The following is a 14,780-nucleotide window of genomic DNA, read 5'->3' as shown; positions in this document are numbered from 1 at the left end:
TCGGGAGTGTTCATGGCTGCAGTGTCTCTGGAGGTCATTGGGTGGTTTCCATCAAAATTTAAAATGTGTGTACCCTCTGATGCAGCAATTTCACTTGTACGCTAGGGAAACGCATACAAGTAAGAAAGACAGAGAGACGAGGATGTTCGTTGTAGCACTAGTTATGGTAGTGAAGCATTGCTAACAAGTGAAATATCTATCAATTGGGAGGCGGTTAAAAAAATGACGATATGATCATACACACCATGGAACACCATGAAGTTATTTATAAAAAAAGCTTTATGAGTATGTTTGTAAGTACTTATAATGAGGATAAAGTGTATAATATGATAAATGTTGACATTTGTGTTTATCTGTGAAATCGTCACCAAATCAAGATAATGAGCATGGCCACTACCCCAGAAGTTACCTCTGCTCATTTGTCACCCTCCTCTCACCCCTCCCCACCCTGCCGTCCCCCGCAGCCATTGGTCTGCTTTCTGTCACTGTACAACTGTACAAAAGTTTCTCTTTTCTGGAGTTTCCTGTAAAGGAAACTGTGGAGAGTGTGTGTGCTCTTTTGTTGTCTGGCCTTTCCCACTCAGCATAGTTTTTGTGGGATGCACCCATGCTCTGTTTGTGTGTTGGAGTTCATTTCTTTAGATGCCAAATGATGCTCTAGTGTGTGGATGTGCCCCCATTTGTCCATTCACCTGTTGACGACGTGTAGGGTGTTTCCAGCGTTTGACCAGTACATATAAAGCTGCTGGTACCTTTGTGTGGGGATCTCAGTGTGGACGTATGCACTTATTTCTGTCAAGGTGTAATTCACACTTCTGAGGTATACAAAAATGGTATGAGTTTTGACAAACGTAGATGGTCGGGAGACCACCACCACAATCAAGATATGGAATATTTATTTCATTACAGAATATTCCCTCACGTCCCTTTATAGTCAATCCCCTTTCCCCGCTTCCAGGCCCTGGCAACTCCTGATCTAGTTTCTGTCTGTGTCGTTCCATCTCTTCTGGAGCGCTGTGTAAGTGGAATCGTAGAGCGTGTGCCCGTTCGTTGCGGGCTCCTTCCACTTAGCGTGCTGCCTTTGAGATTCATCCATGTCGTATGTATCAGTGGTTGATTCCTCGCGCTGCTGGGGAATACTCCGTTGTATGGATGTCCGACCATTTGTTGATCCGTTGACCGGTTGCTAGGCATCTGGGTTGTTTCCCGGTTTTGGCAATTCTGAATAAAGCTGACATAAACATTCTTGTTTTAGAAAAAGCAAAACAAGAGAGACGTGTATGTTCTGACAGGGAGATATCTGCACGTGAGAAAAAATCAAGTTCAAAACAGTATATATAGTGTGATCCCGTCTTTGGTACTAAATAGATGAATGAATTTACAAATTGTATCTTATATTTTCTTATTTATCTGGGGCTAATATAGTACCTACCTGGTAGGGTTTAGTGAAGATTAAATAATATGTGACGTATGTAGAACAGTGACTAGAACATAGTAAGCCCTCTGTGTGGTAGCTATTATTACTACTACGCTTACTTTAACAGCTCTTAGGAGATGGCTTGCCATTGTTATTGTATATAACTAAAGTGATTATAACTGTGGACTTTTATAGCAGAAACTCTAGAAAAATGTAATCCAGCCTATTAGCAGGGGTTGCCTTTGGAGAGTTGAAATAAGGGGAGGGGTTAACTTTTGCCCTAAAACTTCAACTGCTTCTATTTTAGTTTTTAACAACAACAAAAAAATGTTTTTAACAATACTGTTGATTTTGACTAATTTCTTTTTAATTAAAATGTTTAATTCAAGTAATCTGCATACTTGGCTTAGAAAACGTAGCAGCACCTAGCAACTACTCCAGGCCTCTTTCCCTGGCCTGCCTTCAGGGACGCCCACTTCCTTAACAAGTCCTTTTTATGGGGCTTCCCTGGTGGCGCAGTGGTTGAGAGTCCGCCTGCCGATGCTAGGGGACGCGGGTTCGTGCCCCGGTCCAGGAGGATCCCACGTGCCACGGAGCGGCTGGGCCCGTGAGCCATGGCCACTGAGCCTGGTGCGTCTGGAGCCTGTACTCCACAACGGGAGAGGCCACAACAGTGAGAGGCCCGCGTACCGCAAAAAAAAAAAAAAAAAGTCCTTTTTATTATGGACAATTTCAAACATACACAAAAGTCAAGAAAAGAATATAAGGAATCTCCATGCATCCATCCCATCAGTTATCAACATCATCCTTTTCTTATTTCTTTTGCAACCCCCAAACCATTTTTGTCTGTGTATTTTCAAGCAAATCCCAGATATTGTTATTTCACCCATAGAATTTAGTTTTCTTAATTACTTATTATCATTTAATACCCATTTCATATTTAGATGTCCCAGATTGTCTCAAAAATGACTTTTTAAAGTTGGTTCGTTTGAAACCAGATGCAAGCAAGGTGCCGTGTTTCTGAAGACTTTGGTTCTCTCGCTGCGCCCCTCCCCCCTTCTTTCTGTCTGGCACTGCATTTTTGCATAAAGTGGGTCGCTTCTGTGGTAGACTCACGTGCTGGATTTTTCTGATTGCATCTTGTTGTATCCTTAACTTGTTTCTCTGTTCCCCCTGTTTCCTGTGCCCTGGTTGTCAGCCCTTGAGACTTGATTAGAATCATGGTCTAGGTGGTTCTGTGTACTTCCTTTTGCATCACAGCCTGAGGAGTGCGGCAGACTGCCCTCCTTTTAGTACTAAGATTCATCAGGGTTCAGGTGGAGTTGCTGAGTCCCTCCATTACTAAGTTCCCCGTCACTCTGCCTCCGAGTGTTCTTGATGGAGGATGGCGTCTTGTGATGGCGGTTACTGAGTGAGACCCAGGATTTCATGGGCTGTAGTCAAGTGGGGAGCACTTACACCGTTCCTTCAGGGCAATCACTATGCACAGTTTCTCATTTGTTTCAGATGGTGGTAACCTCCATATCCGTAAATAATACGCTTCTATTCTTATTTACAGATTTGTCAACTTTAAATACCATTACACTTTTAAAAAAAAATAAATTTTATTCATTTATTTATTTTTGGCTGCGTTGGGTCTTCGTTGCTGCATGTGGGTTTTCTCTAGTTGCGGTGAGCAGCGGCTCCTCTTAGTTGCGGTGCCCGGGCTTCTCATTGCGATGGCTTCTCTTGTTGCGGAGTGCGGGCTCTAGGCGCGCAGGCTTCAGTAGTTGTGGCGCGCGGGCTCAGTAGCTGTGGCTCACGGGCTGTAGAGTGCAGGCTCAGTAGCTGTAGTGCACGGGCTTAGTTGCTCCGTGGCATGTGGGATCTTCCCGGACCAGGGCTCGAACCCGTGTGCCCTGCATTGGCAGGCGGGTTCTTAACCACTGTGCCACCAGGGGTGTCCCACCATTACACTTTTTAAAAAGATAAAAATCTAAAAAGGCAGAACTCACATGAAAGAATCGTGCAAAGGGGCATTTAAAAATGAACCCCTTGCCAGTTTTAGGTTTTCAGTCTACAGGTACTGAGTTATTGATGGTGTCAGGTGTCTAGGTATTTTTTGGATTCTTAGAAAGCCCATTTTCTCAATTGGGAAACTGAGGCAGAGTGGGGACTATTTTGTTTTGTTCTTGAAGCAGATATCACAACCCATGTCTGATAATCTCTGATAATATTTTACTCTGAATTATAACTATTTGTATACAAAGCTGTATGAAGCAGTAAAAATTTAGTTTTACATTTAATAAATCACTTCTATTAAAAGTAGTAAAATTACACAAAAAGGAAGAAACTTAACCAGAAAATAAATTAGCTTGTACAATATATGAAAACATTTGTAAGGAACTTACCATCTGCCAGGTACTGTTCTTGGTGTTGGAGATACAAAGTTAAAGTTCTTACGCTCCTGGAGCTTTCATTCTAGGGGAGGAGAACAAAGGATACTTAAGTAAATGAAAATATGTGTAGTTCCAGGCCAGTGGTAAGTGCTATGAAGAAATGTGAAGTAATGTTAGGGGACAGAGTGAAAGAGTTGGAGGAGGGCTGTTTTAGGTCAGGGAAAGCTTCTTGGCGTAGGTAACATCAGAGCAGAGACCCAAATGAAGGGAGGGTCCAGGACATGATAAAGCTCAAGGGAGGGGCATTCTAGACCGAGAGAAGAATAAGTGCAAAGGCCCTGAGGCAGGATGAGCTTAGGGGCTTCCAAGATAGAAGGAGGAGACAGAGTGGCTGAGTACAGTGAGCTAGAAGGACAGAGGGAGGAGAGGAGATGGGATAGGTCTGCAGGGGCCAGATTGTCACAAAATCTGGGGTTTCTGAAGGCCATAGTTAACAGATGGGGACGTATTATAGGAGGTCAGGAACTGTTGGTGTTAAAAACAAACACACAGGGCTTCCCTGGTGGCGCCGTGGTTAAGAATCCGCCTGCCAATGCAGGGGACACAGGTTCGAGCCCTGGTTCGGGAAGATCCCACATGCCGCGGGGCCAGTAAGTCCGTGAGCCACAACTGCTGAGCCCGCGCTGTAGAGCCTGCGAGCCCAACTACTGAAGCCCGTGCGCCTAGAGCCCGTGCTCTGCGACAAGAGAAGCCACCGCAATGAGAAGCCCGCGCAGCGCAAGGAATAGAAGCCCCCGCTCGCCACAACTAGCGAAAGCCCGCGCACAGCAACAAAGACCCAACGCAGCCAAAAATAAATAAATAAAATAAGTAAATTTATTAAAAAACACACACACCAAAAAAACCCCTTTTATTTTTCCAAATATAAATGCAAAACAGGCTTGTAGAACATTTAGTAAATATAGGAAAATATAGAAAATAAAATAGAAATCGTTCTTGGAGATGACTACTGTTAATATTTTACACCCTGCCCCCTGGTATTTATTCTATATATGTATATATACACACAGTTTATATTATTTATATTTATATATTTTATATTATTTATTACATGGATTTTCAATTTTTGCATTTTATATAGCATGAAATATTACACAATATTTTTATATAATGCATGTAGCATATAACATAAAGTGCATTGAAATATTTCTGTATAAATATTTTATATAGTTATTTAAAGTATTATATATTGTATATAAATATATATTATATATTATATATTATATATAATTATATAAAATGTTTTATGTCGTTATATGTGTAACCATATAAAATACTGTATATCTATGAAATATCATTACAAATACGTATATATAAAACATATTGTTTAAAGTATACAATATTTTATATATAAATAAGTATATATGTAGGATATACATGGAAAATTTATATATAAATGTTATAGTGTTTACATAAATAAATATACCACAAATATAAAAAAATACATATAAATCTCATATGTTAATATATGATAGATTAATGCACTATATACTATATCAATCAATATTATACATAATTATATTACATATTAATTTCCTATATTTAATATATTTAATCAGTACAAGTAATATATTTGTAACCTATTTATATAAGTAGGTTTATATTTATATAAGTTGCAAATAAGTAAATATATACATGTGCGATGTAATATATAATTGTACTATACAAATATATAGTAATATATTTATTATTATTTATACAGCATATCTTCTGTTTTAGGAATAGTTCAGATTTCTGCTTTCTAAGTAGCATAAAATGTTGTAACATGTAAATACAAAATTTAAAATATAAAAATATACATAATATTATATATAGTACATCTCCTATTAAATATACATGTGTCAGAATCCTACATCCTAAAATGTTTATTTTGTATCATGAGAGATTTTTCCTGTAAATGTTATTAATAAGATGAGTTATTGGTGTAAGTAAAGTGCTCAGCACGTAGTAAGTACTATATAAATGGTAGCTATTATTACTATTAATTATTATCACTAATAGACTATTGAATGTTGATTGTGTCAAGTATCACACTTTTTCACACGTTATGCTTTAGATGCCCTATGTCATTTAATTTTTGTGTTAGTCCTATTATCCCTATTTTCCTGATGAAGCAACCCAAGGCCCCCCTGCCTGACGGGGCTTATGAGTGTGGTACGGAATGCCCTGTACATGTGGGGAATTTAGCAGTTCTCCAGTTCTGCCGTTTTACTCGGTCCTGGGATCCTTGCAATTAGTTTTAAAAACACTGTTGGTTTTCTGGGTGTTTGCCGCTCTGGTGCAATCCTGGAGGTGGGTGGGGCACGTGTGGTTAGACTCCACACCCCTGCAGCTCACACGGAGGGTATTTCCACTCTTCTTCCCACAGAAGGATTTACTCCTCAGTGAAATTCCCAGCAGCACCACACGGCTCTGCTCCAGTAAGACAGATGTGGAGAAAGTGATGGCCAAGGAGATCTGCCAGAATTACCTGGAGAAGAGAGCAGGGAGGCTGCCAGAGGCCTGTGCCGAGGCCTTGGCCATGGCCGCCTGCCTCTGCCTGCGGAGGCGCAACGCCAGCCTGGCGGAGGTGAGCCTAACGTTCAGCCTTCCCCCAGCAGTGAGCCCTGTCCTGCGTCAGCAGGGCCTCAATTCCCCGGCTGCATGAGTCTGCTTTACCAGGGGCTCTGTCACGATCCCTTTACCGATGCCCTTACCGAGAAGTGATTTCATACACCAGGGCCATATTTGTTTGCAAACAGCAGTATCTGCTGGAGCTCCCAGCAGCCAAACTGGAGTCTGGTCCTGAGGGTGCCCAGGACCACACCCTCGGATATAACAGAAGTCCGTCTGCTTTCTCTGAACGGGCTTTATTTCTCCTCCTCTCTGTAGGCCCCTTCTCATTCCCTCCATCCTCTTGGTCAGGGGATACAGCCGTATTCATTTACAGGTCATGGTTCTGTCTTCACTGAGCGGCCCAATTCCAACCTCTTAGTGAGAGAAACTGATTGGCTTAGCTAGGGTCAGGTGTCTACCTGTTGGCCTATCAGGTAAGGTGGGGGTCCGGTATATAAACCCGGTGGCCAGGGGGTCAAGCCTGGAAGGTGGAAGGGCCAGGTTCCAGAGAAAGGGATCATTCCTTAACCCATGGACTAGGCAGACATCAATCACCGCAGAGGATAAAACATTTTCCTATGGACAGGATATGCAGAGGGGGTTTCCATGGTAACAGGTGTAAATTTGGGCACCAACTTTACTAGGCCTTTCTAAGTACAAAATAACTGCCTGAGAGGGCTCATCGAGATCATCCCACGGAGTGATTTTCCAGGGATGCCTGACAGAGAGGGGCTCCTTGGGAAGAGGCAGGAAGAGGGCTGTGGATGGCTGCAGGCCCCACCCATGACTCCAACCAGACATCCACTGTCACTTCTCATAATTGTATTGGGTTCTCAGTATTTTATCTGAGGAAAGGGTTTGGTAGCTGAAAAAAGAAATCTTCAAACACCACTGTTAGGGCTTCCCTGGTGGCGCAGTGGTTGAGAGTCCGCCTGCCGATGCAGGGGACACGGGTTCGTGCCCCGGTTCGGGAAGATCCCACGTGCCGCAGAGCGGCTGGGCCCGTGAGCCATGGCCGCTGAGCCTGCACATCCGGAGCCTGTGCTCCGCAACGGGAGAGGCCACAGCAGTGAGAGGCCCGCGTACTGCAAAAAACAACAACAAAAACAACAACAAAAAACACCACTGCTGTAGCCCAGCCCTCCCCTTTTACAGATGGAGATGTTGAGGCCAAGAGAGGGGGAGATGAGGCCAGAGGGAGTTTCTGTCAGAGCCCTCTGGACTCCTGGCTCAGCCCCAGCTCTACCCTCTTGCACCAGGACATGGCAGGAGCTAGAGACCAAGTCACCGCTCTCAGTCTAGGCTGTGCTCCAGCTGCCCGTGTGCCACAGTGTTCAGTCACTCATTCAGCAGTGGTGTGCTGGGCCCCGGGGATATATCGGGGAACAAGGCAGGCCCAGTTCCACTTTCCTGGAGTTCACAGACATTGTGTAGTAACCATCTGGTGAGCGCTGGTGTAGCATATTACGGGAGCCCCACGCAGGACTTTCCCAAGGAAGTGATGTGTAAGCAGATGAAGAGCAACCGAAGCAGAAGGAACAATTCATGCAAATAGCCTGAGTTGAGAGAGAGCTTAGAAGGTCAAGGGCCTGGAATAAGGTCAGAGTGGCTAGAACACAGAGTACCTGGGGCAGAGTGGCTTGTGATGAGGCTGCTGGGGAAGGAGGAGCCCGACAACAGAGGGCTTTGCAGCCACAGTCAGGATTTTGAGGAAGTCACTGGGGGTATTAAGCCGTGGCAGGACATAATCAGACTTATGTTTTAAAAAGATCTCTCTCCCTCAACCACTTATTCTTTCATTCCTTCATTCATTTTACTCTTTTGTTCAGTGTATCACTTAAAGTACATTCAAAGAAGCTGCTATAATGAGGAGACTCCAAGTGAGATAAAAGTTTGTTCTGTTTAGCTCAACAGTTTGAATGTAGGCAGTCCAGAGCTGATGTCGCAGTGCCGCAGTATTGGGGGATTTGGGCTCCTGTATTGTTGCTCTGCTCCCCTTATCATGTGACTTCCACTTCGGAATCCAAAAAGGCTGCTTTAGCTCAGGCCATCACATCTGCATTCCAGCCACTAAAAGGGGGTTAAAAAGGAGAACATATACCCTTCCTCGTAAGGGTGTGACCTGGAAATGCACATATCACTTCTTCTCCCATAGGCCAGAACCTAGTTATGTAGTTTTGTAGTTTTTAGCTTGGCAAGTATTTATTGGGCATATGTTGTGAAGATTTGTCTCAAAAGGTGACATTTGAACTGGGCCTTGAAGCATGAGGAAGCATTTGCTATGTAGAATCAAGGGGATAGGGCACTTTCATATACAAAGAGGAATGAAAATGGTCATTGTCCGCAGTATTTCACAACCAAGCTAGGAAGTTGAGAGGTCAGTAGGGTCATGGCCTTGAAGAGAAGCAGACTTGGGTTTAGTGGTCAGCTCTGCCACTCACTGACTGGGTGACCTTAGGCAGGGAACTTAACCTCTCTGATCTTTTAATTTTTTATTTCTAAAAAGTCATTTACATTATGTGTCAAATGTGCTTTGTAAAGTGCAAGGCACTGAGCAAATGAAATTTGTTATTTTTACTAAGGGTAGGTTTGTGTGCCGTTTATGTGTGTGTGTGTGTGTGTGTGTGTGTGTGTGTGTGTGTGAAGAAGAAATATTCCTTCCCTGCCTGCCTCTAATTTTACTAACCTCCCTAACCAGAAAAGCCCTCAAGGGCAATATCTATATTACTTAGGGCATTTCTAGCTGAAAGTGATAGAAACTCAACTCGAATTATTAGATTCGACCCACAGACACACACGTAACCACGTAACAGAGAAGGAAGCAGGGAGCCTATGAATGAGAGGATGAATGATTTATTGCTCATTTAACCAAACTGCAGGCAGCATAGGTATTGCTGGGGCAGCTAGACCCAGGGTCTCAACCAGCAAAAGTACAAATATCTGTATCTCTGTGCCTGTGGCGCGTTCTCTCTCTCTTCCCCAAGGTGTGTGGCTCTGTGGCTGCTGTGGAAGAGCAGCTGAGAGGTCAGGAGACGTCGCTCCCTTGGAGTGGTCTTTCCGAGTGCACAGGCTCTTCCTCCAATACCCCAGAAGAAACGGATGACGTGGACAATTCCAGCTTCGAAGCCTCCTGCTGCATGAGGGAGGCACCCTGGGCCGGGGCTGCCTACTCGCCTCCCCCCCCAGCGGATGGAGAAAGTGAGCTGCCGGCTGGTGGGGCAGTGGAAGCTGACTCCTCCTCTGAGGCCCGCGCCAGTGCAGAACCTCCCCAGGATGGTAAGCGTGGGATCTGAGTCCTTATACACTCTCATTTATGTCCCCAACTCAGTCTATCATTTATTCCTTCTCTCCCGCATTCACGCGTTCATTTGCTTATCCAGCTGTTCACCTGCCAGCTGGCCGCGCCAAGAGAGTCATCCTCCTTCTCCCCCGGCCCCCGATGTCAAGTCCCTCACTCAGTCCTGTCCACTGACCTGAATAGCCCTCTGCTCCATCTGCTTCCCTGCATTGCCCGTCCCTGTCCCCCTACCCCTCATCTAAGCTACTCTCCTCTTGCTGGATGAGCGCACAGCCTCCCTGTGGCCTCCCTGATCTGCTCTGGCCCCTCACCAGTTCTTCATCCAGGGGCCAGCCAGAGTGGTTTTTAAAAACAACTCATGTCACTCCTCGTTTAAAGCCCTTCTGTGGTTCCCCACTGCACTTAGAGACCAAGTAAAAACTCTCCCTTGGGACCAGCAAAGCCCCTTGTGGTCTGTCACCGGCCGCCTCTCTATCCTCACTTCACACCTTGCCAGCTGCTTCCAAAGATAGCTTCTATTTCTGACCCTGGGGTCCAAACACACCAGGTTTCCTTCTGAAATAAAAATTCGGAAGGCCTTTACAATTCAGCGTCCTCATCCCCTGGTAAACGTGGCTCTGTGAATGTCTCAGGCTCTGACCTTTCCTGTTGTTCCTCCTCCCACATGGAGGTGAGTGGAAGAAGAGAGAGAGAGTGTAAGCTTCATTCTAACATTGCCCCCCACCCCCAGGGGAGAAGCATGGAAGCCCCTCCTCTCTGAAAGGTGGGGGCAGGTGACAGGCCTTCCCTGAAAAGGCAGAAGCAATGACAATGCTCATTCCACTCAGGGCCTGATTCAGAAGTCCGATTTAAGTGAAAAACTCTGACCAAGTCTGACTTTCTAAGAATTATAACAACTGTTTCCAAATACCTTTTGTTCAAGTTCTTTACTTTCCATTGAATGTCAGCTACAGAGACTTCGTGGAAAATTGAGATCAATGAGGCCAAAAAGAAACTGATGGAGAATATCCGGCTCTACAAAGAAGAGAAACTGGATAGCATTGAGCTTTTTGGCCCTTGATGACTCGAACATAGCTGAGGACCCTCGTCCTCCATTGGAAAAATGAACGTCAATCGAGAAAAAGATCTAAGGAAGAATCAAGGTCTCCCAGGAAACACCAAACATCAGCTTCCCTTGGGTGGCGGCAGAGACACTTCCATTTTACCAGAGTGAGTTAGGGGAGACGGGACCTCAGCTTTCAGAGACACAAAAATCCATGAAGTCCTCTTCCTTTCTGACATTTGTCAATCAGAGCTCTGGGTTATCAGGAGACTGAAGGGGAAACCCTGATACATGAGCCCAGGATGTGGGCGATTTTGTGGTTCCGGGGAGCATGTGACGATAACCACCCTAATAGATGCCATTGCCTGGCTCTCACCCTTGACAACCGACTGAGCATTCTGAGCGCTGATGGAACTTTCCAAAGCTAAGATCTCTGGGTAATATTTGCTACCAACTGCCTGCAAACTTCCATGACCTTTACATGAAAGACTTTCAACTTGTGTCCCATTTCGGTTCTTCACTCCCTCGTCAAGGTCTCAAGTTTTACAAATGCCAGACACCTGGCAGAAGGCTCTGGAGGTTTTCTGCTTTCTCTTTCAGAAATATTGCAGCCCACAGATATTTATTTAATGCCCACTCTGCACCTTTATCCTCCCATTCCACTAATGCTAATATTTTAAATAGAGTTTTTATTTAGAGAGTATGTATTATTTATGGCTGTAGATAAAGAACCAGGAGAACTAGGTTCATGTTTGATTCTGCTGCTAATTTAATTTCTGGAACCTCAGTTTCCTTGTAAGTAACATGCATTCATCCTCCCTCCCTGGGCTGTTGGGGAGGAACGGGTGAGACATGGCTACAGAAATACTTTGAAAATGTACTTGTCCTGTTTTGTTAAATAAATTTTTAAAAAGACATTAAGTGTTTATTTTTGTCATGTACCTAACATTTATTGCAGTGGGTATATTTCTGAAAAGTCACGTTGCAAGTCTTTTTAAATTCAGCGTGTCCTATTTTATTTTTTATTTTTTAATAAATTTATTTTATTTATTGATTTTTGGCTGTGTTGGGTCTTCGTTGCTGCGTGTGGGCTTTCTCTAGTTGCGGTGAGTGGCGGCTACTCTTCGTTGAGGTGCGCGGGCTTCTCATTGCGGTGGCTTTTCTTGTTGCGGAGCACGGGCTCTAGGCGCGCGGGCTTCAGTAGTTGTGGCGCGCGGACTTAGTTGCTCTGCGGCATGTGGGATCTTCCCGGACCAGGGCTCGAACCCATATCCCCTGCATTGGCAGGTGGATTCTTTTTTTTTTTTGCGGTACGCGGGCCTCTCACTGCTGTGGCCTCGCCCGTTGTGGAGCACAGGCTCCGGATGCGCAGGCTCAGCGGCCATGGCTCACGGGCCCAGCCGCTCCGCGGCACGTGGGATCTTCCCAGACCGGGGCACGAACCCGTGTCCCCTGCATAGGCAGGCGGACTCTCAACCACTGCGCCACCAGGGAAGCCCGGCAGGTGGATTCTTAACCACTGAGCCACCAGGGAAGCCCTTACTTTTATTTATTTATTTATTTTTGGCTGCGTTGGGTCTTCGTTGTTGCACACAGGCTTCAGTAGTTGTGGCACTTGGGCTTAGTAGTTGTGGCTTGCAGGCTGTAGAGCGCAGGCTCAGTAGTTGTGGCACATGGGCTTAGTTGCTCCACGGCATGTGGGATCTTTCTGGACCACGGATCAAACCCGTGTCCCCTGCATTGACAGGTGGATCCTTAACCACTGTGCCACCAGGGAAGTCCCACCCTTGTCTTAAACTCTGGTGGCTGTGAGGATTCAACCAGAGTCCGTGTTATGTGCCCTGAATATGACCTGGCGTGTGGTAATCACCTTAAAATTATGAGCAGTATGTTTCCAAAGCGTTTTGAGCAATAGAGGACAGTTGCCAATTGGGTAATATTACCCAGACAGATTTGCATTTCTAGACCAGGGCTTCACAAATTTCCCAAGAAGTCAGAGAACCACTTTGAGAATCTATGAAAGCTTTGGACCTTCTTCCTCCAGCAAGCTGTAAATTCATACACAATTCTGTATATGAATTCCAGGGGGTCATGAGCACCAAGGTGTCTTTCCATGAATTCCTAGAAGGAACGCCTGACTTTTTTTAAGTTAATAGATGCACACAGCAACAAACAAAAAACCCAAACAGTACAAAAGATTACATAGGGGATTCCCCACTGGGATCTTAGTCCCTCATTTCTTCTTCTCAGAGGCAACGGCTGTTAACTAGTTTGGGGATTCTTCCAGAGATGATAAAAAAAATGTTTTAAAAAAATCTTTGTGCTCAACTTCATTGGTTATTAGGGAAGTGAAAATCAAAACCACCATACAGAGAGACACCCCTGGGGGAAAAATATCTTCTAAAGAGATTTCTGAGAATGACCGGAAATTCCAATTAAAATAAGATAGATTTATTTTGACAAATATTGCAATACTAACAACATTTCTCTGAATGTGGGTACTACTAAGAGCATTCCAGTGACTTTATCATGTATGTTAAAAATTAAACATTTATCATCTGTTTTGTCAATCCTATCAGGTATTTAAAATAAATTTTATTAGGTATTAGAAAAAATCAAAACCACAATGAAATAACCACTCACACCTGCTTGGACGGCTGGAATGGAAAAGACAGACAAAAACAAGCGCTGGGGCTTCCCTGGTGGCGCAGTGGTTGAGAGTCTGCCTGCCGATGCAGGGGACACGGGTTCATGCCCCGGTCCGGGAAGATCCCACATGCCGTGGAGTGGCTGGGCCCGTGAGCTATGGCCGCTGAGCCTGCGCGTCCGGAGCCTGTGCTCCGCAACGGGAGAGGCCACAACAGTGAGAGGCCCGCGTACCAAACAAACAAACGAACAAAAAAACAAGCGCTGGCAAGGTTGTAGAGAAATTGGAACCCTCATACATTGCTGGTGGGATTGTAAAATGGCCAGCCACTTTGGAAAAGTTGGAAAAGTTAAACATAGTTTCCATATGACCCAGCAATTCCACTCTAGGTATCTACCTAAGAGAAATGAAAACATATTCATACAAAAACTTACACACCAGTGTTCATAGCAGCAATATTCATAATAGCCAAAAGGTAGAAACAACCCGAATGTCCATCAAAAGATGAAAACAGAATGTCGTATATCTATACAATGTACTATTATTCAGCCATAAAAAATGAAGTACTGATACATGCTACAACATGGGCAAACTTGAAAAGATAATGCTAAGTAAAAGAAGCCAATCATATATTGTATGATTCCGTTTTTGTGAAATGTCCAGAACAGGCAAATCCATAGAGACAGAAATTAGATGTGTGTGTGTGTGTGTGTGTATGTGGAGGGGGAGTGGTTTGGGGGGGGAAGTGGTAATGATCACAAGATTTTAGGGTGATGAAAAGTTTTAAAATTAGATTATGGTGATGGTTGTACAACTCTAAATGTACTAAAAAAATCATAGAATTATATATCGTTGAACTTTATGGTATGTAAATTATATCTCAATAAAGCAGTTAGAAACACACAAATACAGAGTGGTTACTCTCAGGCATTTAAAAACATTTTATCTCGAGGCTCCACTCGTCTCTCATTTATTATTTTTTTGCTGTACACAGGGTATTTTCATTCAATCTGGAACCTGTGTTTTCTCACATCTTTCTTGGCCATTCTTCCTCAACAGTACTTTTGGAGCACTTCATTCTTTTTGCCCGGTATTCCATTGTATGGTCCTTCTGTAATTTACATAACTAGCACTTGCTGGGTACTGAGATTGTTTCCATTCTTCCTGCTCCCAATGGTGCTGCCTTCCAAGGAGGTTTCACTAATACGGTGATGTATGGAAGTGCGTTTCCCCACATCCTCAACTACGAAGCATGTTATCACGCTATTTGATCTTTGCTAACCTAATGGGTGAAAACATAATTTTATTTGTACTCTAAATGACTGAAATGGACCCATTTTTTC

General features: G+C 44.1%; 1 protein-coding gene across 2 annotated transcripts in view; it reads left to right on the top strand.

The window, feature by feature from the left end:
• IRAK2 (interleukin 1 receptor associated kinase 2) overlaps positions 1–11,707 on the top strand; it is a 57,554-nt gene extending 45,847 nt beyond the window's left edge. Inside the window, exons 11-13 of one of the 2 annotated variants that reach the window (XM_032650198.1) lie at positions 6,224–6,424; positions 9,435–9,726; positions 10,696–11,707. In XM_032650198.1, coding sequence (XP_032506089.1) covers positions 6,224–6,424; positions 9,435–9,726; positions 10,696–10,808 — 606 coding nt within the window. In that variant the 3' untranslated portion in view covers positions 10,809–11,707. The other variant, XM_032650199.1, reaches the window with a different exon arrangement.
• The last annotated feature ends 3,073 nt before the right edge of the window (positions 11,708–14,780 follow it).

The sequence above is a fragment of the Phocoena sinus genome, chromosome 11, assembly GCF_008692025.1.
Source record: "Phocoena sinus isolate mPhoSin1 chromosome 11, mPhoSin1.pri, whole genome shotgun sequence".
Taxonomy (NCBI): Eukaryota; Metazoa; Chordata; class Mammalia; order Artiodactyla; family Phocoenidae; genus Phocoena; species Phocoena sinus.
The sequence above is the reverse complement of the archived record's forward strand: the minus strand, read 5'-3'. Positions and strand labels throughout refer to the sequence as shown.